Source organism: Coffea arabica, chromosome 1c (genome assembly GCF_036785885.1).
Source record: "Coffea arabica cultivar ET-39 chromosome 1c, Coffea Arabica ET-39 HiFi, whole genome shotgun sequence".
NCBI lineage: Eukaryota > Viridiplantae > Streptophyta > Magnoliopsida > Gentianales > Rubiaceae > Coffea > Coffea arabica.
The window spans coordinates 3,964,458-3,992,189 of record NC_092310.1 but is presented as its reverse complement, the minus strand read 5'-3'; the positions used below and the strand labels follow the sequence as shown (position 1 = coordinate 3,992,189).

The following is a 27,732-nucleotide window of genomic DNA, read 5'->3' as shown; positions in this document are numbered from 1 at the left end:
AACAACTAAGTTCCCAAAATATTTCACTTTTATTGTTTAAAAAATCTCAACTTGTTAACTAAATTCAAAATAATTCTATTGTCAAAAATATTTTTTCTCAAATTAACTTTAATGATTAGATGTGAGATACAAATATGGTAAAATTTCCCTCATACGTATGTCATGGATATTTGAGACTTTTAGTAAAAAAAAAATTTTGTTGTTAAAATAGCATTGTATCATAGTGTACTAATTATTTTAGGACCATTTTATACATGGACTAAATTTAATTTAAATTATACAATAGATTATATATGCATGTGATTCTCATTTATAATTGTTGGATCCCATTTTTATGAACAATCTCCCAAAAAGTCCAATCATACTGATTTTCTTATATTAATTGTTATACTAATTTTGTCATTTTTATTGTTATATTATTTCTCATTTTGTTTGGGCTTTAACTCTTATTATTTCTTGTATCCCAAATGTAAATTTATTAAAACTTTATCATGTTATTATATTCATAGGTGTTAACTTATAAAAATTTTGATATATAAACAAGTGATATTCTATATATAACTAGGAAGATTTGTTGTTATTGTTATCCAAACTTTCAAACTTTTAAAAATTGAAAATGATTAAAAACTTATAATATGATAAAATTTTATTATATATTTTACGAGATTATGTAAAAAGTCAAACTATTTTTCATAGTATTTTAAAATATATAAATACAAAATAATTTTAAATTATACCTATAATCATGTATTATATAGGTATATTACGAGTACTTACTAACCAAGGTACTAAGCATTAATCATTAATAAAACATCTTATCGTTATTTCAAATAAATTTCCTAATACTAGTTTGAAATATGTTTTAAAGTAAAATAGTATATGTGTCCCATAAATCAGTAAGTTTTGATTATTAATCAAATTTACTATATTATCAGTAAGAATTACTATTTATGTATAAAAACTTACTATTACTTGAATTAAACTTACTCCCTAAAAATTAAGTTTGGGATATAAAGTAGTAATTTATTTATTTAAAAAGTTAGTTTAATATTTATTCAAATTTACCTTTTGAAGTATAAAAGCTACTAATTTATTAAGGTTAACTTACTATTTTAGATGGGAAACTTACTTTCTTATTTTTAAGTGTTATCCTATTTAGGTTGATAGGTCCATCAAGTAATCAAATGGTCGCTAAAAGTGCAACAACCTGTTATATCAGGTAAAAAACTGTTTCGTTACCATAACTGTCGTTACTAAAGCATTGTCCCATAATAAAAAAGTAATGCAAAATTGACCAAATTATCTTTACTATTGATAAAAAGCACTCCTCCCAAAAAGTAACCATCTTTTTTTGGAACGGATGGAGTATATTATTATGATTGTGAAAGTCATACTCTGCCAAAAAAGAAAAAAAAAATACTACTCTGGCTACATGTTGGACAATGCCTTTTTTAATGAAACTGATTTGTGGTGTATGCAAGGCTGTTGCTGTTGAAGTAAATGTGCTCTTTGTTTCGAAATTGTGCTTCTGTTTTGTAGAATCTCGAATAGAGTTCCTAGGATTTGAATGTTCTTTGTTTCCATTTTAGTGCTTATTCAAAATAATTTTCTTTTGGTAATTATCGTCCACTTTTAAATTCAGGACTCAAGCAGAGGTCAATCACTTGTGTTTTTTTTATTAGCATTAGTTTTTCCAGCGTCAATTGCAACTTGTTCTCTTGAACTATTACTTGTTATCAATTTTACCCCCTAACAATTTTCAGTTGCTACATTTCACTAAAATTACTATGTATACAACTCAAACCAATTGAACATCAGTGGATAATGGATTCTTGTAATTGGTGTGACAAAATGACACTTCTGCTGTTTCACTTGTAAGCCACCACCAAAATAAAAAGTCTCACGACAACAAATCACTAATTTCCAACTTTTCCTTTTTGTTTCCCTTACCCAATTTGAATGCTAGCTCAACATCAGTAAAAGGTATCAATTGGCCTGAATTGATATAAGGTTAAAACACCCACAAAGAAACTTTCACAGGTGATTATCCATAAAATTTAGGACAAATTCCACTTTACCCCCCTGTGGTTTAGCATTTTTTTTACATAATCCCCCTATGATTTCAAAAGCTATACATAACCCCCTTATGGTTTGGATTAAAGTGTCAAAGTAACGAAAATAGTCACTCGTAACGGCATCACCTAAAATGTCAAAAATACCCTTATGTAAGGTTGAAATTTATGTATTAACCAAAGGGGGTTGTGTGTATATTTTGAAAATCAAAAGGGGGTTATATGGTAAAGTATTAAACCATAAGGGGGTTATATAGTAAAATATAAAAATTATAGGGGGTTAATGTGTCATGTATTTATAAGGGTAATTTCGACATTTTTAGAAGTTCCGTTACGAGTGACTATTTCCGTTACTTTAGCACTTTAATCCAAACCATGAGGGGGTTATGTATAACTTTTGAAACCATAGGGGGGTTATGTAAAAAAAGGGTAAACCACAGGGGGTAAAATATAATTTATCCTAAAATTTAAGGCTTCATTTGGATTGAGAAATTTGCAGAATAATTTGAAATCCACTCAAATTGCTCTAGTTGTTTGAATTGCTTAAAAAATATTTAGGTTTGTAATTCATTAATTATTTAATACATTTTAAACACTAAAATAATTGATGATTTACAAATCTACTTACCTTTTAAATAACATAAATAGCTAGAGAGATTTGAGAGGATTTCAAATCTTTCATCATGACAGAGTGTCGAAACCTGTGCAATAATAAATCCTGCTCAAATTAAAAGTAATTTCTGTAGATAGTGGTAAGTAGGGTCGAATCCACAGGGACTGGGAGTAATTGTTTCTTTTCAAGTTCACAGTAACAAAGGGGGTGTTTTTGTGCAGAAGGTGACAATAAAAGAAGTTCAAATAAAATCTAAGAAACTACTAAAAAATAAATAACAAATTACTAAAATCAAATGAGTGATAATTAAGGATCTAGCCAAGGAATAACTTCAGCAATGGTTCACCTAATTGATCATCGATAAAAAACCAATTACAATTATTTACCAATAAATAGGTTATAACTGCCAAACAAGCGATGACAGTCAACCCCTCTTTACTGTGTCGGTGATTAAGGTACGCTCGTTAATCACTGCTCTAATTGAGAAATAATCCTAAGTACGCCCGTAGGATTTAACTTCCCAATTGCCTTACGTATTAGAGGAGCCCTATTCTAACCAAATAACACACTATCAGGGTTATTTCAGATTAGCCCGCGTATCTCCCTGACACGAATCCAATCATGCCAGTTATCACTATTTTGAGACAATTAAACAATTACGGATTTAACGTCCCAATTGACAATAGATTATCAAATTAACTAATTATCCGGATCCAAAACAATCAATTAATTAAACAATCATAAGCACTGTAATCAGGAAATATGCGAATATCAATAAATAAAAGCAAAAGATAAAATTAAATCGATCTCACAATTTTTAGACAACCCAAAGCATCCGTCGTTTCTTGACTAGAATGGGAAAATTAGTTCATATTGAATGCTAAAACCCACACGCAATTGAAGAGAAAGCAGCTGTCATCGTCCTTTGAGATTTGGGCAATTCAAATTGTCCAAGTGTTGACTAGATCGTAAGCCACAGGAAGTAATTGATAGCTTTTTCTTTGTCTGACATACAATGGGTAGAGAAGCTACCCAAAATTCCTAAGAGAAGAAAAGTCAAAATCCTAAGCTAAAACTAAAGAAACGGAAAAACTAAGAGGACAAGCCAGAGCCTCCTTCCTCTGCTATTCTTTTGGTTTTTATCCTCTGCCTCCTCCCAGATGTGCGGCGGCTCTTAGGAGAAAGAAACCCTCCGTCCGTCATTCCTCTGCAGAAATTACCGAAATGGGCATGACATCTTTTTTTCCAAAAATGCCCTTGGGGCAAGCTCTATCACTTGGGCTCGTTTTCTGCTAAATTGGTACTTATTATCATAATTTTGTTCTACTCCCTGAAATGAATGCAAAATACTAAAAAGAAAGTAAAATATAGCAATTAATCCACATCAGGTCAGGTAATAAGAGAAATTAATAATTAAATAAATGATAAAATTGCAACCTATCAATTCCCCCCATACCTAAACCATGCTTGTTCTCAAGCATAAGAACAGTAAACAAACACCAATATTTGACAATGGCTATTGCTCCATCTATCTTATTGCTAAGATACCAAGAAAAACATATATCAAGCATCAGTAATAAAGATTCAAGAAACATCACTTTGGTTAGTTTCTAAACCACAAACTCCTCTAATTTTAGGTTAACTAATCTAAGAAAATGGAATGAAACACAACATTTATCAGCAAATGGTCCAACTATTAACCAACATCTCAACACTAAATTCATAAATCGGCAAGCTGACTTTTATCACACACTAACACAACCTTCACTTTATTTTTTTATGTTTTCTATCTTTTTCCTTTTTTTCTTTTTCTTTTTTTTCAATAGTAACAAAAGACTTAATCTCTGGCCATTGAAGCTTTTTGACGCGAACTCCGACATTTGTCAGATGAAAGAGTCCGGTTATTCAGCTCCTATCGCCACGTGACCACGCACTCATAGCAATTACTACTTTTTGACGCGATAATCGACACTTTTGGTGAAGATCTCCAGTTACTCGGTAGTAAATACTAGCAGAGTACAGTCAACTCTTATTCACAGCCAAATAACACCCAAAACTTCAAAATAACACAAAAAATCAAAAGAAAATTTGCATCAGCTAGCCTCATTTTCAAATATGGAGAACTAAGGTTAATAATCGGACCAATTCACATGAAAATGCCAACAGTCATTCCCTACGCCTAGGAAAGTTAACCAAAAATTATAAGGGTAAAACAATCATCGATATTCATCAAAGAAATGTCCTTGGATTCAACCACATTAACTTGATACATTCTTTTATTATTAAAACTTGGCAAAAGTAGAAATAGAGACAATAATCCAACATCAAACTTGAGCTAATCACTAAAAAGAAGAAAAAGAAAATGAACGAAAGACACTAGCACCATAACTGCTCCCCCCACACCTAAATCCTACATTGTCCTCAATGGAGGTAATAAAGTAATGAAAGCGAAGAGAATAATGAAACTTCCCTGTTGAACAGCTAAGGGATAGGAGGGAACAGTGGAGGGAAGCCGAGTTCTAAGACATCCTTGCCACTTGGCGGGTGATGTTCGTCATTCGCTCATCTACGTTGTGAACCTGTGCTTGTAAGTGGCGCCACTCACCATTGTCGCCAATTATCACCCCAAACAACAAAAGACAGAATATCCAACAAAGATAGCAACCAACAAATGTAAATCCATAGGCACTGGTGTTCCCGAACTCAATAGTCAAATGCAAAAGCAAACACGGGCACCCAAGCCCAAATATGGTCAACAAAGCAACAGTTGCACTCCAAAACTAACAATTAGAAACTATTATCAACAACTGGAAACTAGCAAAGGCACGTCAATAAGCACAGGGACTACCCAATTCAGTCAGTCAAAAATAATATGTTAACCCCAGCGATATGAGTTCAGAAATTGAGCAATAGCCACACAGTCACAGGCCCGTGGCAGTCAATCGGATGTCGAATCAAATAGAGTTAACAAATACTCGCACCAGTACCACTGGTGCAAATCACAGTCCAAAATGAGAGAAATTGCTATAGCAGAGCAAAGCAGTAATAAATCGACAGCCCCAAGTATTAACCCAATCATAAGATAGAGAATGCGCCAGCAACCAAGCAATATCAGGGCAGAGCAATAGTCATCTATGTCTCCCAATTCATCAGGCAACAACGGCTCCCAAATTTACAGGTAAAAGTAGACAAAGGTCAACCAGAATCCCAACAAATGGTCCCAATTTGACAATTAACCGCACAATGTTAACCAACCCAAAAGAAGCATCAAATTGAAGTGAAAACAATCCAACCAGTACCACTGGCGGAAAATGGAATTAACAACCCAATCAAACAGCCCCAAGAAAGAACAATGCAATCAATAATAACTCATAAATTCGACAGTAGCAGAGTAATTCCAAGTGCCCAACCTCCAACAGTCAGCCAAAAGAGTAGAAGTGACCCAGTGAAGCCAAAATACCCAAACAGTGGATGAAACAAGTTCAACGGCTAACCTACACTAGTGAGACCCCCTAAATAATGTAGCTCAATTCGGACAACAAGCAATGTATCCACAGGATTCTCAGTCAAATCTAATAATGAACCCAGCATTTCAACTAGATGCACTGAACTGGAATAAGCGATGTAAATGGTATAGAAGCCTCCAAATTTAACAAACAAGTGCAATATTTCAGCTCACCCAAATTCTCAACAAATGGCTCCAGTTGGCCAGTTAAAGTTTTAACTCAAAATTAGCAATCTCAATGATAACAGTTTAGAAATTTGACAATAATAACTCAGACAACCAAATGAAGGTACCAAATTCACGTCCAATTTACCCCACCAGTACCACTGGTGGATTCCTCAGTAAAAGAAAAACAACTCCGCGTCCCGCTCAAACAAAAAATGACCCCCAAACAACACCAAATACTACTGAGGAGTTGTGGAACGAATGTCAAATACCTCAATTGTTTGATGGTCGAAAGAAGTGGGATAGGCACAAGTCCTGGCGTGCATGCGTGAGCGAGAAACAGCGACTGTGGGAGAAGCGGCTTCGCTGGTGGCTTGTGAGGAAGAGGTCACGCTGCGATGTGGAGGAAGGTGGTGACAGTCGCTGGAGTGAGATCGGGGAAGAGGAGACGCGCGGCTGGTTGACTGCTGGAGTAGACCTGAGCGCAGGTGGAGGCTGGGTGGCAGTAGTGGAGCTCGACGGTAGTAGCTGCGGGTGGAGGGTGAGATCGAGAGGGAGAAAGGTGTGAGCTGCTGGTGGCGCTGCCTGCTGGGCAGAGGCGCGCAAGCTCCAGCAACGGTGAGGGCGGTGTCACGCGATGGTGGTCGTCGCTGGTGCAAGGGCAGAGAAAAGATGTCACGGCTGTGAAGTGGAGGAGTGGACTGCGCGGAGCAGCGGCGCACGATGCTGCGGACGGCGGCGGCCAATGGGTTTGCTGTGGTGGAGTCGCGAGTGGAGAGCTCACTGGCGAGGAGGAGAGAGGGCGCGCGCGGTGGATGCGATGTCGACTAAGGGGCGGCGGCGCCCCTCTACTTGGGTGCGAGGCACTGCAGCCGTGCACCTGGCGACGGCGAGATCGCAGGCAGCGGCGGTGGCTTTGCTGGCGGCGCGCAATTAGAGAGATCGACGGCGGCCAGTTGCGGCGTTGTTCGTCGTGCGTGAAGGTGAGCTGCGGTAGAGGTGGAGACGCACTGGGCGTTGGTCGCGGGTGAAGGAGATGGCGGTGGGCATGAGGTGTGCTCGGCCGACAAAGAGGAAGGAAAAACAGGGGAGAAGAAAGAAAGAATAGAGAGAGAAAGAAAGAAAGAAAGAAAAAGGAAGAAAACAAAAGAAAAGAGAAAAGAAAAAATTTTTTTTTTTTTTTGAAATTGAGAAACCTTGTGACGGCCCCACTTCTCCCCAAGGCGAACCAAGAGATATCTGCGGAACGCCTGCCCAGCTCTCGCCAGGACTCACGCAAGAAATCTAGCCAAAACCCTTCCGAAGAATAACCTAATCTATTACAATATCGCTTCCCTCCAAAATGGTCATTAACCAAACCACATTAATTTCAGAGATAACAGCATTCAATATAGCCAATCGTCGACTCTTAAGAACCTTACGCGTTACAACCCAAGTCTAAAGTCATACCATCCCAAGCATACAAGTTCATACAACACAAGTACGAACGTACAAGCCGAATATCTGAATCAGGGATTTCACTTTTCCAACTTCAAGTGGCAATCCAAAGCAATAAGTACACCTAGCTTAACGTATCTCCAATCCGATACATGACATAAGTAACATTAAACATTACAGACCGCAAAGCGAAGTCATAGTATTCATTTACATCCATAAGAAAGTCTAAGTAAATTGTAAAGCTCTCAATTTTCAGAACCTGTCAAGGAAAACAAATATACACGGTGAGCCAATAGCTCGTGAGGCCAAGAAAACACACATGCACGCACGTTGTCCAAGTAGAACAATAAGGTTCAAGTAATTTACAATTCAAGCGAGGCAAGTAAACAGAAACAATTCAAGGATATAGGAGCTCTCAGGAGCTATTTTCCACTTGCTTCGCCACGGCTCGATCCGATACCCCCTCACGATGACCCTCCGTCATTCGGGTGGATATATATCCGTAGAAACTTCACTTATTACTCTCTCCGGCCAACATTCCATCCTCTCGGATCCGTAACCAAACATGCACGAAAAGGGCGATACTCATTGAGTATGCCGAACGAGACCTCAAGAGATCAAGTTTTGATTTTTGAACACGCACGAAAAGGGCGATATTCCACGAGTATGCCAAACAAGATCTCAAAAGATCAAGTTATGTTTTGTTGTTCTCTTGGCTTTTCAAGCTTCTCGACCAAGCCCATGCCGACTCGAGTTGCAAGATTGGCTAAGAGAATTTGGGCGTCCCCATAAGCCGAGAAGTTTCACTCCACCCGACAACACGTCACGCACGACACGTACACGAAAACGGGTATATTTTAGCCGACGAGATTCACTCAAATCGACTTGAAAACCAAGTTAATACGAATAAAGTTCAAGTAAAGGAGAGCGAGTGCGATAAAGTACACACTCGTCCCATCAAGCGATATTCACGTATATAAGCAGGTAAACCAAGTAAACACGACAAGTCATGCACTTGACACTCACCTATTCAAAAGTAATTGAACGAGAAAATCTTTAATTGTCCCCTCCGGGATTCTCTTCAAGACTAGCTTGAGCACCTGAAGCAATTGACAAGTATTTTTTTTTTTTTTACTCATAATCACGCATTAATCAAGAAAGGAGTTACACTCATCTAGACTTGTCAATACCTCAAATCAAGAACCTTAGCCACTCCAAATAAAGGTTCAAAAGTGAGGTTTTATTAACACAAGGAAAAATAATTTCCTTCATGAAATCAAGTTTAAAGCGACCAATTATCATCAAGAAGGAATAACGGGTTTTTTCAAAATTTCATTTTCTAAGAAATCGGCAAATTTCAGCTGTGCACGTCAAACTTAGAAAAATCAGGTCTTGCACTCAGTAGGTCCAAAATTGAAAAACTTGGTACCATTGGAAACTAATTCCAAAGTATTAAAAGTTCCTCGAAGACACTTTTCCATGATTCCAAATGAAAAATATTCAAAATGAGCTCAAGGACGCTGCTTTGGTTCATAAGACAGATTTAAGTTGATTTTTGGTCAACTTTGAAAATTCGGAAAAATTCACTCGTTGGGAACTAGCTTTTGAAATTTGGTACTCTTTTAGAGTCGTAATCCAAGTGTACAGTAAAACAAACAGAATGAGAAACGGAGTTTTGAATATTAAGATATGGCAACTCAAAGTTACCAAAATTTCCTTGTGAAACATGGGTTTTTCAAGCTCGAGTCATGAACTTTGGTAATTTATTTGACCCATGAAACGGTCTCAGAATAACACCAAAATTAGCAGTATAATACTACCATATAAGGGTTGTCCCTCTACCAAATTTCATAGGAAAATATACACGGAAAGTCACTTAACAAAATCACTCAAGTTTCCAAAATTTTTAAGGCAAAGTTGCCTTGTATATGAACATTTCCTTTTCTAAACTTTTGACCAAGGAAAATCCTCTAAACATGGTTCATTTGCATAGAAAAGGTTTAAGGGTCATCCCAGAACAACATTTGTGGTGATTAACACCAAGAGTTTTAATTTGCAAGTCTATACCGAGCCTTGCATCAAATCTGTCTAAAAATCAGGGTTTTCAAGGACAGAGCAGGTTTCCTATTTTGATCATAGATCACTCAAATTAACTAGGAATTTGGCATGGTTTATGGCGTTGGAAAACATATTCATAGAGCTATAATTTCACAGAAGAAATCACTTTGAAATTCGGCACACAACTAGCTCGAATTCGAGCCACAAGTTGCAGCCTCATCATTTTGTTCTTGTAAAACAGAGAAACAGGACAGCCGACTTAAAATGGCTGGTTCGGCTCACACACATGGAACCAGAATGTGCATTTTATACCGTCGGAAAGGCTGGGATGTGTAGTTTTAAATGCCGCTAACGGCACTTAATTTCGACATCAGAGCACAGATTTATAGCCGAAATACGAAAGCTGGTCAGAATATTACGGAAACAGTTCCAGATTTACTAGCTTTGTGAAATCATTTTATTTGACCAACCAAATCTCAATATTTTCAATGAAACTTTGTACACCACATATTCAACATATAAACATAATATACGAGTCATGAAACCCTCAAAATTCTACAAAAAGGGGTGTGATTAAAACAAGGCAAAACTGAACATTTTTGAACTATGCATCCCTTGAAGTCTAGACTAGCTAGATATCATTAATCTAGCTATTTAAACACTAAACTAGCATTATATCCATCATCAATCATTTCATCAACCATCAATTCAAGGGTGGGAGTTCATAGAGCCCACCATCAAAATTTTCCCAACGTGAAATAAAACGAATAACATGTAATTTTAGCAAATAGATCCACCACAGTAAATCTGTCATCGGCTAAAACATGATATTAAGTACTCAATTTCGGCATGCAATTACTTAGCTAGTCGATTAATATTTCCAGTTCAAAATTAGATTCAAGCAATAACTAAAATCATCCAAAATTCCAGAAATTGGTTTAGCTATCTCGGATGAGGTTGCATACGACAGATTGTAGCTTATTCTTATTATAATTTTTTTTCCTTGTTTAGCCGAGCTGCTCAGCCTCATGTAAGACTTAATTATCTTGTTCTTAGTTTGATCCTTACATTTATCAGCTCAGGTTACCACAAATAAGCAAATTAAGGTCTGCATTTCTAAATCCATCTCACGGCAGTTTTCATTTCTTCCAAACCAGAATTTCCGATGCTCTTAGTTCATCATCCGAATGCATACTCTCAACATGCAAGTCTTAATCCTCTAGTTCTTAATTAGTTAATTGTAGTTACAAGCTCAGCTTCCTTCAAATAAATAAGATTAAGGCTGCATTATCAATTCAGCTTTCCAGCAAAACCCATTCCTTCGCACATCAGGTTTTCTTTTCCTAAAATCATCATCCAATCGCCTAAGCTTCACATGCACAGCCGTAGATAGCTCAATCTACCTCTGGTCAATGTAGTTTAGCTTAAGAATTACCTCAGATCGAAGCTTATACTCACGATAGAAAGCTAATGTTTCTTCCCTCTCGGCTCGCACGCGACTGGATGGTTGGCTGCTGTCTTGGTTGCCGGTGGTTGCAGATGTGGTGTTTGTAGTTGGAGATGGTTGCAACTGGTTGAAGTTGCAGCAAGGATTGAAACTCACGCAGTGCTGCTCTCCTTTCTTCCCTCTTAGCCCACGGTCAGAACAGAAGAAGGAAAAGAAAAAAAAAATATTGCAGCTTGCGGTTTCTCTCTTTTCTTTTCTCTCGGTTGCAGCAGGAGATGGAAATGAGGAAGTTGTGTTGTGGAGGATTGGAATTGATATGGTGAAGTGAATTGATTATAGTTGAGGTGAGATGGTGGAGTGATTGTGGTGCTAGGTAGCAGAGATGATTTACGGTAGTTGAGGGATTGCGTGTTGGTGAGGTTTGAGTGTTGGATTGGAGAAAGTTTCATTGGCCGGATGGGGTGGTGAGTGATGATGTTGTCAGAGGGTGTTGGATTGCATGGTGATTTGTGAGGTTGTGAGGGTAGTTTAGTCTTTTCACTTTTCCTTCTAATGACCACTTAAGTCCTTAATTCTAACTTAACTCCAAAAATCTATTCTGAATATAAATTAAGCTCCTAATAATGCACTAATCTTGCAAGGTTTCAATTATCAAAATTTTTACGTCCTACACGTATTTAGTATACTTGTATTGTTTTTATCTAAATTTTATCGGCCTCGTCTTAACGTGAAATTTCTATTAACATTTAACGTTATTATCTATTTGGAGTTAATTATTGGAATCCAAGTAATTTATTTTAAAGTAGTAAAATTAATCTGCTCAGGTAGTATTAATTTAACATAATGGAGACTAAGTATTTTAATATTTTATGTTGGGGTGCTAAAATTATTCTAACTCTAAAGGTGTTAATTTAGTTTAGCAAAACAAAAGAAATTTCGTAACTTAGAAAAATTATATTATTTTTCACATGAAAATTGTTTTATGCACTTATTTACAAACAAGTGAAAGTAATGCTAAAATTTATTAGAGAATTAGAAATGCAAATGAAATATGCAATGTTATTTGTATATATATTTTCAGGGTTCTCACAAACCTAGCTACGGTTGAATTTTTTTTTCTTTTTTTTTGTTTTTTTTTAAAAAAAATTTTTTTTTACATTTTTTTTTTTGCAAATGTTATTTTCGAAATTCAAAATTAGAGATTAACCGAAAATCAATAACCGTTCTTGAGTTTTTTTTTTGAATACTTCCCTTTCCCGCGAATGTGACGTGGGCACGTCATGAAGGCACGGAATCTGGAGCTCTCCATATGACATGACGCGGGCACGTCATGAGGGCAGAAACCCCTTTTGACGATTCTGACCGTGAGCTTTCCAGACGTCATGACTCGGGCGCGTCATGACAGAAAGACACCTACAAATCATCAAAAACGAAAATTGAAACCCGAAATCAGTCAAATTCAAGGAAAACATATTTAAATTATCACACGAAATCAAAACAAACAATTAAAAGGAATAATTGGGTTGCCTACTAATGAGCGCCTTTCTTTAATGTCTTTGACTAAACATTATCATGTTTTGCTCATGGAGGATAAAATCTTGTGACTCGTTTCAATGTTTCATCTTCAATGTGATCCTGGTAACCCTCATAGATGGAGTAATCTTGAACACACGAGCTACGGTCTTCCACGGACTAGTTGATGGCGCCAAATAATCAAGCAGTGATCTCAATTCTTCATCCACTCCTCCATCAAGAGCACTCAACGGTTTAAAATATTTGATCATAGCTACTCTTAACTTATTTCTGCCATGAGACTCAAAAACCTCCGGTATAACAAAATCAATCTTATTAACAGAAATCATGGAGTAAGAGTTAAGAAAATGCGGGTTAGGGAATGGAGGTGGTGTCACCATATTTGATGATTCTTCACTGGATTCTTTCACTTGAATGGGTTGCGGTTGGAGTTCCATTTCTTCCTTTTCGCCTTCTTTTTCAACTGCATCTGTAGATTTCTCATTTTGACACTCTTGCATCTCCTCATCACTAGTCAAGCAAACTGCACTCTAATTTTCTTCTAGATCAACAATGGTTTTCGAGGGCAATTCTTCTATTTGAGAAGCCAATCGATTTATTCTGGATGTCAATAGACATAGTTGATCTGCCAGATAACTCATTGCATCCTTCATCATCTCATTCCTCATTTGTGTCTCCTGTTGGAATTGGTATGTATTAGTAGCTATTGATTCAACTATTTCTTCAAGAGACATACCTGACATAGATGACGATTCTTGAGACTCATACTGCTGAAAATTCATTGGCCCCGTTGTATAATTATAATTGGAGTTATCCCACCATCCTTGATCATACCCGTTTGGATTAGGGTTATACCACGTTTGAGACCAGGGTGAAAAATCTCCATAATTATTGAATGGGACACTCAGATTATCTTGATATTCGGGGCACATACCGATTGAATGATCCCTGGCATAACAAATTTTACAGGTTGCAGCAGCCATTCTTTCTCTAATAGAGTTTAGTGTCTTTGCATATGCAAACTCAGGAAAAAAACAAGCCTCATTGCCTTCCCTGGAAACAAAATCCAGTCTATCACCAGAATACGGAGTGTTAGAAGCCATAAACTATATAAAAAAAATAAGAGAAAAATAAATAAATAAATAAAAACAAGATGAACTCAAAAAGAAACAAATTAATTTGGCACCAGTCCCCGGCAACGACGCCAAAAATTGACAGGGTGTCGAAACCTGTGCAATAATAAAACCTGCTCAAACTAAAAGTAATTTCTGTAGATAGTGGTAAGTAGGGTCGAATCCACAGGGACTGGGAGTAATTGTTTCTTTTCAAGTTCACAGTAACAAAGGGGGTGTTTTTGTGCAGAAGGTGACAATAAAAGAAGTTCAAATAAAATCTAAGAAACTACTAAAAATTAAATAACAAATTACTAAAATCAAATGAGTGATAATTAAGGATTTAGCCAAGGAATAATTTCAGCAATGGTTCACCTAATTGATCATCGATACAAAGCCAATTACAATTATTTACCAATAAATAGGTTATAACTGTCAAACAAGCGATGACAGTCAACCCCTCCTTACTGTGTCGGTGATTAAGGTACGTCCGTTAATCACTGCTCTAATTGAGAAATAATCCTAGGTACGCCCGTATGATTTAACTTCCCAATTGCCTTACGTATTAAAGGAACCCTATTCTAATCAAATAACGCACTATCAGAGTTATTTCAGATTAGCCCGTGTATCCCCCTGACACGAATCCAATCATGTCAGTTATCACTATTTTGAGACAATTAAACAATTACGGATTTAACGTCCCAATTGATAATAGATTATCAAATTAACTAATTATCCGGATCCAAAACAATCAATTAATTAAACAATCATAAGCACTGTAATCAGGAATATGCGAATATCAATAAATAAAAGTAAAAGATAAAATTAAATCGATCTCATAATTTTTAGACAATCTAAAACATCCATCGTTTCTTGACTAGAATGGAAAAATTAGTTCATATTGAATGCTAAAAACCCACACGCAATTGAAGAGAAAGCAGCTGTCATCGTCCTTGGAGATTTGGGCAATTCAAATCGTCCAAGTGTTGACTAGATCGTAAGCCACAGGAAGTAATTGATAGCTTTTTCTTTGTCTGACATACAATGGGTAGAGAAGCTACCCAAAATTCCTAAGAGAAGAAAAGTCAAAATCCTACGCTAAAACTAAAGAAACGGAAAAACTAAGAGGACAAGCCAGAGCCTCCTTCCTCTGCTATTCTTTTGGTTTTTATCCTCTGCCTCCTCCCAGATGTGCGGCGGCTCTTAGGTGAAAGAAACCCTTCGTCCGTCATTCCTCTGCAGAAATTATCGAAATGGGCGTGATATCTTCTTTTTCAAAAATGCCCTTGGGGCAAGCTCTATCACTTGGGCTCCCTTTCTGCTAAATTGGTACTTATTATCATAATTTCGTTCTACTCCCTGAAATGAATGCAAAATACTAAAAAGTAAGTAAAACATAGCAATTAATCCACATCAGGTCAGGTAATAAGAGAAATTAATAATAAAAATAAATGATAAAATTGCAACCTATCACATCAAATCTCTCAATCCAAACGCAGTCAAGGGTTTTCTATTTGGTGCAAATGAGGCCCCATCAAATCTCTCGATCCAAACGCAGTCAAGGGTTTTCTATTTGGTGCAAATGAGGCCCCAGCACCTGGTGGTAGTAATAATTTTGCAGATGAACTATTCATGAAATCAAAAGCTCCATGCACCATTCAGCGGGTACCCCATTCACAAATGCAGAACTAGCATAATAAGCCATATGTAGATTAGTTCCTCATGCATTTTCAGAAATCATAACCAAGGAAAAAATTTAAATAGCAGTTAATATTTATAAAAATTAATTTTTTATGCACTTACACTGTAATAATTTTTTTACACTAACAATTTTTTTTACACTGTAATAATTTTTTTACACTAACAATCTTAGATGTATGTCTCATGTGCATGATTCGAATTCAACTTTGAATTCATATCATATAGCATGAACTAAACCTGTTTGTGTAAAAGAAAAACAAAAATCTTTACACTAACAATGTATAAAAGGTTATCCTATATCTAAAGGCCCTGGATATTTTTCTTCATTGTTTCTCTGGAGTTCTTTGAATGTGAGATAAGTGCTGTATTTTGACCAGATTCTTTTCTTTGGCATGATATGGCAGAAGTGTAGATTGCTTGTTAGTTCAGAAAAGGCAATGGAGGTCTTCATCATTAAGGTAAATCTTAATCTCAGGTGACCTATCTCTTTTTCTTGACTCTTCAAGTGCTTGGTTTTGTTAAACTTGAAAGAAATGCCTTGCTTCGGTATGACCATGAGCATATTAGCTAATCTTCTGCAGATGTCTATTAATGCTTTACAGTAATTTCATAACTATAGCTGAATTTTGATGATATACATAAACATGCACCAAGTTTTGAACCTTATTCTTGACCATTGTCAAACTCTTCATTTTCTTATTTGTATACAGTTTAATTGGTTTTTCTTTAACGATGAAGAGAATAAGGTTTAGACCACCCTTGATGCATACTTTTCCATATAATATTTTTATGATCTTGCTTCCCCAAACCAAAGCCCCTATGTATGATAGAAAATTAAAAAATATAGCAGAAAATTCATAAAAAAATCTCATTTTTTATGCATTTTAATTTTTTGAGTTTGTTAAATTTTGTGTATTACTCAATTAATAGTTATTGGATCTTAAGGAAGCAAAAAAGAATTAAAACATGATGTTTATGAAGGACAAATAGCAATATAATAAAAAGTGGGACAGAGATTTGGCACAGGTGTGGGACAGAAGATCCGTTGCGCCCTATGTCGAGGCAAAGAATAAAGAAAAGCACCCAATTCTAGTGTTTTTGTGTTTTAAGAATTCAAAGTGATACTAATTTAAATACTTTGTCATGAAGATGCTTTGGAAGTTTGATCAAGCAAAGAATCAATCTGGCGTCTGCTTAGTGTTATGTATTCGAGGTGATCAAACCTATGCTACCTACGCCAATATTTCCTCTGGCAATAAATTTTTAGCTACCGAAAAAAGGGAAAAAAAACTCCTTCCTTCCACTCTACCACATACCAAAGAGAGGACAATGGCTGACGCACTGGTTGCTGCTAGCATACAGATTGTCTTGGAAAAGTTAGTTTCTGCCACCACTGATGTGATTGGTGTGGCTTTTGGAGGATTCAAGGAGGAGTTGGAGAAGCTAAAAGGATCTGTTGCCATGATCCAAGCTGTCATGGCTGATGCTGAGAAGAAGCAAGTGCAGAACCAGGACGTGCAACTATGGTTGAAGAGGCTTGAAGGAGTGGCTTTTGATGCTGATAATCTGTTGGATGAGATCAACTATGAATTTCTTCGTCGTAGGATGGAGACTCAAAATCGTCTCAAGCAAAAGGTATGCCTTTTCTTCTCCACCTCCTGTACTTTTGCTTTTCGTTGGAGAATGGCTTCTAAGGTCAAGAATCTCAACATGAAGTTGAAATCTATCAATCAAGAAGCTGTTGGTTTTGGGCTTAGTAGGTCCCAAATGGGAGGTGGTGCATATGTATCTCCCCTCCCTGCTATGACTATGAGTCGGGAGACTGACTCCATAGCTCGTCAAAATGTAGTTGGAAGAGCCACCGATGCATCCAACATAGTTGGAACATTGTTGAGCTCGTCTGCAAAAGTTGTCTCTGTTATTCCCATAACAGGCCTGGGGGGGTTGGGCAAAACAACTTTGGCTCAGTTAGTCTATAATGATCCAGAAATCAATAGGCAGTTCGATAAAAAGATCTGGGTTTGTGTGTCTCGTAATTTTGAAGTTACGAGGCTTTTCAAACTGATCCTAGAATCATTAACAAAGAGAAAAGCCGATGTCGAAAGCAGGGAGCCTATAGTTCAAGAAGTTCGAAGAGAAATTGAAGGAAAAAGATATCTTCTGGTACTTGATGATGTATGGAATGAGAGATCTGAGCTGTGGGAGGATTTCATTCATTCTTTGGTTGGAATTAGCACTACAAATGGAAATTGGATTCTTGTAACAACTCGTAATATAGAAGTGGCCACACGTGTGGCTACACATCCTCCATATTCATTGAGTAAATTAGGAGATGATGATTGTTGGTCGATTGTGAAAGAGAAAGTGTTTCCAAGTGGAGAAGTACCAAAAGAATTGGAAGCACTAAAGAGTAGAATAATAAAAAGATGTCAAGGTCTACCTCTTGCTGCGACTGTAATTGGAGGTTTGTTACGTTTCAAGAGGAAAGAGGAGTGGCTAGCTATTTTGGAGAGTGGGTTTGCGCGTTTGGGTGGGGAAGAAAGTAGTGTGATGCAACTTCTTAAGTTGAGCTTTGACCATTTGCCAAGTGCGTCCATCAAAAAGTGTTTTGCATACTGCTCAATCGCTGGCAAAGGTTCTGTCATGAGTAGGCAGAAGCTAACCTTGCTCTGGATGGCAGAAGGTTTTCTGCAACCAAGATTTAATGAGGTATTGGAGGACATAGGCAAGGAGCACTTCGACATTTTATTGCAAAGCTCCTTGTTTGAAGAGGTAGCAATGTTCGGCCCCTTTTATCATATAGGCGATAGAAACTGTACAATGCATGATTTTGTGCATGACCTTGCACAATCAGTATTGAGATCTGACAGCATCACCGATGAGAATTGCCGCTACCTATTGCTGCCTTCATTTGATGGAGAAACGCAAGAAAACTTGAAAAGCAGATCAAGTTCACTCCGGACTTTACTTGGGAACGGGAATATAGAGTCTGGAGAGGTATTCTTGAAATTAAAGTACTTGCGTGTTCTCCAGTTGCCTCTTGTGACTAGTCAGGAGCTGCCAACCTCAATTAGCAAGCTAATCCATTTACGATTTCTTGACCTATCACACTCAAGGTTCAAAGCTTTGCCAGAGTCCATTTGCAAGCTATATAATTTGCAGACACTGGTATTGAGCAACCACTTTAACCCTACAATCTTGAAGGAGCTTCCTGATGGGATGAGAAACTTGATCAACTTGAGACATCTTTTTTTTTTCACTCCTGATAGCAAATTTAGAATGCCAAAAGGGATGGGACAATTAACTTGTCTTCAAACATTACAATTCTTCAACATAGGCAAGGAGGAAGGTTGCAAAATTGAGGAGGTAGGATGCTTAAAAAACCTCAGAGGCCAAATTCTAATACGCAACCTCGAATTTGTAAATGCTAAAAGAGAAGCACACCAGGAAGATTTGTTGAGTAAGCCAAATTTGAGTGATTTGGCATTTGAGTGGGGTAGCGGTCGAGAAGGAGACTACAATGATGAAGATGTGTTGGAAGGTCTCCTGCCTCACCCAAATTTGCAATCTTTATATGTGAAAAATTATATGGGGAGCCAATTTCCACGTTGGTTGATGAATATGAGCATAGCAAAGTACAATATGTATGGCTCCTTAAGAAGACTTGACAGATTGGTAAAGCTGGTATTAGTAGACTGCAAAATGTGCGAAGACGCCCCTGCCCTTGGAAGGTTGCCTTCTCTTGAATTTCTCGTGTTGGATGGCCTAGATAAGTTAACATGCCTTGGACGTTCCTTCTATGACATGGACGATCGCCGTGCATCAAGAAACAACAGCAGCAGTGAAGTGTCAAACACATTGTTTCCAGCTCTTAAAAGTCTCGTACTATCAAAGATGCCAAATCTGAGAGAATGGATGGATGCACAAGCTGAGTCAAGAAGAGAGAGTAATGAAGATGTTAAAGTGTTTCCCATTCTTGAGGATTTGACAATTAAGAAGTGCTACCGCCTGGTCAACGCTCCAAGCAATTTTCCAAGTCTGAAGAGTTTGAAAATTCAGAAGATTGACAAGCTTCAGCCAGTGAAAAAGATTTGCAGCAATGCAACCAACCTCTCAGCTGTCTGGATCAAAGGGATGGCAGATCTCACTCATGTTCAAGATGTTTTGAATGGCTTGAACCTTCAGGCACTGATACTAGAAAAATGCCCCGAATTAGTTGACATACATGGCGGTCTCCATCAATTACAGAATTTGGATTCTTTGGTCATCGGGGGTTGCCATAATTTGGAGACAATTCCAATTCCTAGTGGACAAAAAGGCCTGACCTCCCTCAAAGATTTGAGAATCGGTTATTGCAACGGGTTAACTAGTCTACCAGTTGAAATGCTGGAGGCTCGTTCATCTCTATTGTCTCTGACGGTGTGTAAGTGCCCCAACCTTGTCTCCTTTCCAATTGATTTGCGGCAAATGCCGTCTCTTGTTTCATTAGCATTGTTCGGGTGTCCAAAGCTGACCACTATTCCTAAAGGACTAGATCAGGTTTCCAGCTTGAGTATGTTGCATGTTGGTCCCTTCTTAGATTCCCACACGGAGAATGAATGGTTATCAGCATTGGCTTCCTCTTCTGTTCAGAGACTATCATTGGTTGGTCAGCCTCAATCAGACTCTCTGCCCGTACAGCTTCAATACCTTACTAGCCTGACAGCACTAGGTCTACATGGTTTTGGAGTGGAAGTTTTACCAGACTGGTTGGCGAATCTTGCATCCCTTGAGGAACTACGGCTAGATGGTTGTGAAAAGCTTCAGCATTTACCTTCCACTGCTGCCATGAGGCGCCTCACCAAATTAAAATTCCTGGGAAGTTTTGGTTGTTCTCTCCTAGAGAAAAATTTCACTCCTGGCGCTACATCCGAGTGGCCCAAGATTTTTAATATTTCCCACATTCAATTTGAGGACAAACCTATTGGGGCTTACTGAAATTTCATTCTGTCTGGTAAGATTCTACTATCTGATGCATTTTCTTATCATTCCCATAATTGCTAATTTGGGTATATCTTTGCTTTTTATTCCCCAAAAAAATGATTCTCTTCTCTTCTCCTTGAACATTCTCTCTCGTTTTCTTTTCACTTTCCATTTGTTGTGCATAAGTATTTGTCTGTTTGAATATTGGTACTGACAACTTTCTTAATTGGCCAGACAAATTTGAACTGTAAGCATTGCCATGACTACTTGGAAAATGTCATGTCAACTATTCCAAAGGGGTTGCAGTAAACCACTGCTCCCATTTATGGTTAAAAGGAATACATCTTCAGCAGCCACAATTGCTTCTATTTCATTGTCTTTCGAATAGGACTATATTTCAATTGTACGAACCAAGCAGAGCAAAACAGCAAGCTCTGGTTAATTGAGTGAGCACTGCAAAGTGACATACAAGTGTGAAGACTCGTACTTTGTCTAGTCAGTGTATTGTGCGGATAAAAATACTCTCTGTGTTGGTCATATACTGTATTCAATAATAATATTTGCAGTTGTATTGTCTGTCGAAGTATAATAAAGTGCTCAAACTTGAGTTGTACTCCTGCTCAATGTCTCTTCTCTTCATTTCAACCAATGTCTACCATTTCTGCTTTCCTGCTATAAGTACTTTTTGAGCTTGATACAAAGTGTGGGATTCTTTTGACCCTTACCATGTTTTTCTTAATTTCCTTCTCAGAAAGATTCATGAAAACAGCAGATGTTGCTTGATTTCCAACCAGCAGATCGCTGCATGCAAGTTCCTAGCTTGTTATTTCTTCTTGTTCTTGTGCTTTTCTGTTCATGAATTATTTGTCTTCTTTTTTTTTTTGAACAATGAATTATTTGTCTTTTAAAGTAGCTGTGCAGGAAAGATGCACCTCTCGGAGCAGCCCCAACACTACAGATTTCATACTGCAAGTCTTAGCAGCTATTCATTCTAGATATGTGCATTTCCTGAGTTCTATCCTATAAGCTCCCAAACTATTATTTTCTCTTATAACTTGATTCTTGTAAATGATATTTAAGGATATTTTTGAAAACTCACATGCGTTTTTGAATGTTTATCTGCAATCCTTCCTATCTATCCAGTATAATTTGCTTTGGCCCCCCCCCCCCGCCCCACACACACACACACACACAGAGTAAGAGACCACAAGGGGTTTCTGGTGGCTGGATAGTTTTCTTGAGCCACTCTCAACATTTCATCACAATTTGTTTGCTGCAGATAATGATAAGAACACATAATTGTCCTTGAATTTTCATAGTGCAGGTGCAATTTTCTTTCGTTCCCCTTCAATCAATTAAAGTATGATGAACAATTGCATTAATGAAATGATTGTTATCTTTCTGAAACCAATTATTAGCTTGTTTGTTTGCTGTTCTAGACTGAATGTTTTGATAGCTAAAAATCAGCTCACTCTGTTCAAATATGGCAAATACTTTACAAATTCGACTTCTTTTGGTTTTACATAGTGTATTGCTTGCGGTGGGTACTGCCCATTGTTGTTTTGGACTATAATAAACCAGATTTAGCTCCTGGAAAGTTTAGACTTAAAACAGCAGTTGAATGGTCAATTCTGCATTTGAGCATAGGAAACAAACATTGAGAAGTGCAAAGTCCCCATCCACAATACATGTAACATACCAGAAACAATACAATACCCTGAATTGGCTTTTCTTCAAAAAGTAAAATTGGTTTCACATCGAAATTATTGTCTCTGATCTTTTAAATGCTTTAATTTGGAAAAAAAAAAAAAAAAATAGGAGCAGTACAGAGGTAACTCTAGTTTCCCTCCTTTTCTTCTTCTTCCCTGGTTGAGTCCTATTTGAATTTGTGCCACAAACATTGAAATTTTAGTTGCAGCAAATTCACTAATCCAAAGGGAATCTTCATCCAGGACTCTCTAGGCCAGATTTCTAGGAAATTGTAATTATTGAACTAATTTGTAATGCTTAAATACCCTATAGTGTCCTAGCCAAGAAGATGTCATTGTTTTCTACCTCTTGACTGTTTGCTGCAGTTTTAGAATCTTTTAACTATCCATCTATCAATGGCAGACCTCTGAGGTCCTTATAGAATTGGCGGAAGACATTATACAACATATAGCCTCTCTTCTCACTACCAAAGATGCAGCCAAAACCAACATCTTTTCTCAGGCATGGTTGAGCAATGTGCACACCCGACTTTGGAACTCAATAATAGCTTGTTCTTTTTTAAGGAATTGAAAACAAAATGATATCACCAGTAGGATCCTGTAACAAAGAAAGAGAGATGCATGAAGTTCTTTAAATACACGGACCGCACCTTGCTGGTGTACAAGAAGCAGAAAATAGGTAAGGTAGAAACTTTTAAGCTTGAGTTGAGCAGGAATTTTCATCTGCTAATGTAGTTTTGGCTTCCATTGCTGAAAGACGGATGAAAAATGCTGTAGAAAGTGGTGCAGCAAAATCCAAATCCATATCCATTCTTATAATTTGCCTCAGATAGTTCTTGGAGCAAATTCTCTCGTAGATTTACATATTAGCAATGCTGCTTAAAACTAGAATCCAATAAGAAAATAATGTACTACTACTAGTGTCTCAAACAACTGTGTCTCTTCTGGGACATGCTTAGATCAGGTAATGTCCCAGGATATCATTTCGAGTTGTCAATTGATTGCAATCTTGGAACATGACTACTGTTTTGGCATGAAAGATCTTATTGTGACTAAGCTTCAAAATCTTAAGCAGATTTATGGCTCACTTGTCTACTCGAGATGGATAGATAGCTTATAGTCGAAGCAGCTTGCCTGGAATTCTTTGCTTGTGGTAAAAAATCACTAGATGTTGGACCATGCTTAGACTGTATCCATGCCAAGACCTCAAGTTTCTATGGCTGGCTTGTGTTAGTATACCAGGCAAGTTTTCGTCAAATTTGGATATAGATTACCAAATATTAAAGCTTTGAGAATTCAGGATTGCCCTAGATTGGAAAAGTAGAATCTTCAAGTAACTCTTTTTTTTTTGGGTATCGACGTTAGGGGTGAGCAAAAATATCTGCTAATTAAAAAATCCACCATATCTGATCCGGTTTGATTCGAAAATTAGGATATTCGATCCATATTATTTGACCGGGTCAAAAGAGGGTTGGATATCCATTTAGATGTGAGGCAGGTTAGAATCACATAATAAAAAACCAGCAGGTAAACGACCCGCCGGACATATATTTTTTTATTTTTATACACATACTACAAAATAATATTTTTAGAACTAAATAAGCAATTTCATTGAACAAATTGCATTATAAATATGGGAGACTATAATTTGTTTACAATATTCATTTATAGAGGTCATGATCTTATGTTTTTGAGAAAAGAGTTTAATTAATGTGGAATATATATTTAAAAAATGTAGTATTTATTTTAAATTTTCATTGATTTTGAATCCTTTTAATTTTTTTTTTCCTTTTTCTTATATTCTCTTTGCATGTTTGTTTCTTGGAGGGAGATTTTTTTTTAAAAAAATTATTAAATCTTAGATAAATATGTAAAATACAAAATTAAATTAGTATAATTATTTTTTAAAAAAAATTAAATGATAAACGGGGCGAAATGGATGTCGTTGACTCGACCCTATCTCAACGGGTAGCCACTAATATGCTGGGGGTAAGGGTCAGAAAATGACAGAAAATTAGATTTTGCAAAGAAAGAAAATAATGAAGAATCTAATATTATCATATTACTTTAGGAGCTAAATTGTCTAGAAAATAACTTTAGGGGGTCAATTGATAACTATAGTTTATTGGTTAAAGTGATGATAATGTTAAAGACTAAACATATCTCTTCACTTGAATTAACAAAATCTTTTAAGTTTGACCGTTAGTCTTGGGGGTAAAGTTAGGGTTGGCAACGGGGCGGGGTTGGGGCGGGGGACCCCTCCCTCGTCCCCCGCCCCGCCCCGCCCCGCCTTGCCCCGCTTCCCCCGCGGGGTTAATAAAATTTTACTATATAATTTTATTATAATTAAATTTTAATAAATAATCAAGTACTAAAATATCAACATATCACCAAATTATTATTCATTGTAATTTTACAATTGAAACTCATAAAAACAATCAAACAGAAGTTATTTGAATACAATCCAATATGATGAAATAAATATAACTAAAATAGTCAAATTTTCACTTTTAGTACAAATGCAATCACTAATTCATCATTGTGTTTGTGCTTTTTTTGAGAAAAAAGTGTTATTCTATTAAGTGTAATTAGAAATTTAGTATAAATGTATTAGTAAATTTAGTATAACTAATTAATAAATTCTATTAGTAGACATGTATAATTAGTCATATAATTGATAATATCAATTATATTACATAAACTAATATACATTATATAATACATCTAACTAATAATATCATTATCATAAGTTTATAACTAATTAACTTACATATAATATATAGTCATTTATATATATATATATATATTTTTTATTTTTTTTTTGTTTTGCGGGTGGCGGGGTGGGGGTATACTCCCCCGCCCCCCGCCCCGTTTCTAAGCGGGGGGAAAAAATTCCCCCCCGCCCCGTGAGCGGGCACCCGCCCCCATTGCCATCCCTAGATAAAGTGATTAAAAAAGTAACGTTAAGGAGGAAAATAATAGTAACACTAAACGTCCTACTTATGTTTTTCGTACACTTCAAAATAATTCAAAAATTACTCATACTTTTCAATTGTACAAGGCATGTAATAAACTTTTGACTTATCGTACTTCATGAATTATATTACTATTTTTGGAAAAAGTTTAAAAAATATGTGTAAGGATAATAACAAAATTTTCGAGTTATATACAAAATAGCAATACCATACATCATAATTTATATAGGTACATGCATATAAAAGTGATTAGTTTGTAAAATTTTGATTAATTTAGTGTCTTGTTGATAAGAGTTAAATTTGGGATTAATATACAATAAAATAATCTTTGAAAGTCATAGTAACATTATCCATATTTTTATTTTCGTAACTTTTGATAAGAGACCATTGATTTGCTGTCATCTGGCTTCTAAATTTTGAAGTCCGGGGATTAAAATTGGTATACAAAGTAGCTTATGCACGGTATTTTTTGGGGTTGTGAAGGAACCTTGAAACTTGGGAGAGCAACAAAGTAGCTTATACACGGTATTGAAAACCAAGAATTGCAATGACTAAAATAGACCATGAACGATTTGACCCCAAAATAATAACAATAACAGTCCATGAACAACAATATTCTTTGATTGTTTAATCAGGAGGACATCTTTGGCTGCTTGTTCACCAAGCTTAGGTTGCCTTGAAATCAGAATAATGCCAGAATATCACAACAGAGTCTGATTCCACAAATATTTCACCAAAAAAATTGTTAATTCTTCCCATCCATAAATTAAATCAAAATGTTAAACCTTCTATAAAGGAAAAAAGAATTAATCTGTAGTCTCCATCCAAAAATATTTCTTTTTTTGTCCTGCTAACTAATCTGTTGATTAGTTTATCCTCGTTTGGAATCTGAGTTTTTTTAAAATTTATCTAAAATTTTATTGTCGATCAGTGTAGAAATTGTAGAAAAATTTTTGTAAGAGAAAAAACTTTTTTTCCTTTTCATTTTCTTTCTTACATTTTCTTTTTTCTTTTCTTTCCTCCGTTCCCGCTTCTTCTCCCTGCCCCTTCCCCCATCCCTCCCCTGTTCCCTCTCTCGAAGCTGCCAATGAAGCGGCAGATTCAAGGCTTTTTTTTTTTTTTTTTTTTTTTGCATTTTATCTCTACCCAAGCAACAGATTCAGGACCACCTCTTTTCTCCCTCTCCCTCTCCCCCTCTCCTCCCCTCTACCCTTCCCCCTCGCCCGCCACTGCTTCACCTACCTGCAGGGGAGGCAGCAGCAGAAATCTTTTTTTTTTTTTTCTAATTTTCCCTCTCCCTCTCCCCCTCTCCTCCCCTCTGCCCTTCCCTCGCCGCCGCTGCTTCCCCTGCTGGCAGAGGTGGGAGCAACATAAACTTTTTTTTTTCAATTTTCCCTCTCCCTCTCCTCCCCTCTTCTCTCCATCTCTTGCTGGACAGGTCAGGTACAGAAACTTTTTATTTTTGTTGCAATTTTCCCTCTCCCCGTCTTCCCCCCTTCCCCCTTGCCCAGCTACCCTCGCCTTAAGTTTAAAAAAAAAAAAAGAAAAGTCAAACCTTTCCTCAAGTTTAATAATCCGCTCTCTGATGCCGCTGGTGAAGTTGCAGGGAAATTTTTTGTTGGAGAACTTTTCCCTCTGGTGCCAGACCGTGGGAGAAGTTGAAGGGAAAGTTCACCAGAAGAAAGAACTCTCTGATGCCAATGAAGAAAAGTTCTCTCTCTCAAGAAAAGTTTTTCGGAAATTTTTTGTGTATTAGAAAAGTTGAAGGGAAAATTTTTTTAAGTTTGTAGGTTAAAAATTTTGATAAATTCTTTAGAGTTTTTGTAACAAAAGTTATCAAAAAAACTAGTAGTATATAAACCTGGAAAAAACTTGGGGGTTCCAAACAGGCCCTCATTTCACCTACATGTTGACACCAGCACTAAAAAACAGAGCAGGTTGAATTTACAGCCCAAAAAAAAAAGAAGGGAAAAAAAGGGAGGGGACCTCCGAAGTCAGATCTGGGGTGCATTGCATTTTAGCTCTCCGTACTTTCTTTTCCTTTTTATTTTTCAGGTAAACGCAGAATCCATCAATTTATCTTACTTATCTTTAAAAAAGATTAGGAAAAGAACCTCTGATGAACCGAATTAAGTCAAAATTACAAGATATTATAAATCAACTTTGGCAATTGAGAGGGAGCAAGTTACTTAAAAAATTACTAATGAACTAAAGGAAACGTGTTAATAGAACTTTTAAGTGTAATGTATGTACATAAATCATCAACAATTGTCCTATAGAAAGAGATTCATAATCTATTTAAAGTCAATACTTTCTCGTCAATTCTTATCCTTTGATTAACAAAAGAGAACCAAAATATGGCAGAAACATTTCTCACCAAAAGAGGTAAAAGAAGAAGAAGTTGTACCAAAACACGTAGAATCAAGAAATGCATAAATAGTAT

At 36.6% G+C, this 27,732-nt stretch overlaps 1 protein-coding gene across 1 annotated transcript; it reads left to right on the top strand.

Annotated features, from left to right (window-relative positions):
• Positions 1–16,972: 16,972 nt before the first annotated feature.
• On the top strand, positions 16,973–20,620 carry LOC113736478 (disease resistance protein RGA2-like). The gene has a single exon (XM_072083778.1). The coding sequence runs from the start codon at positions 16,973–16,975 to the stop codon at positions 20,618–20,620; it is 3,648 nt and encodes a 1,215-aa protein (XP_071939879.1).
• Positions 20,621–27,732: the final 7,112 nt, after the last annotated feature.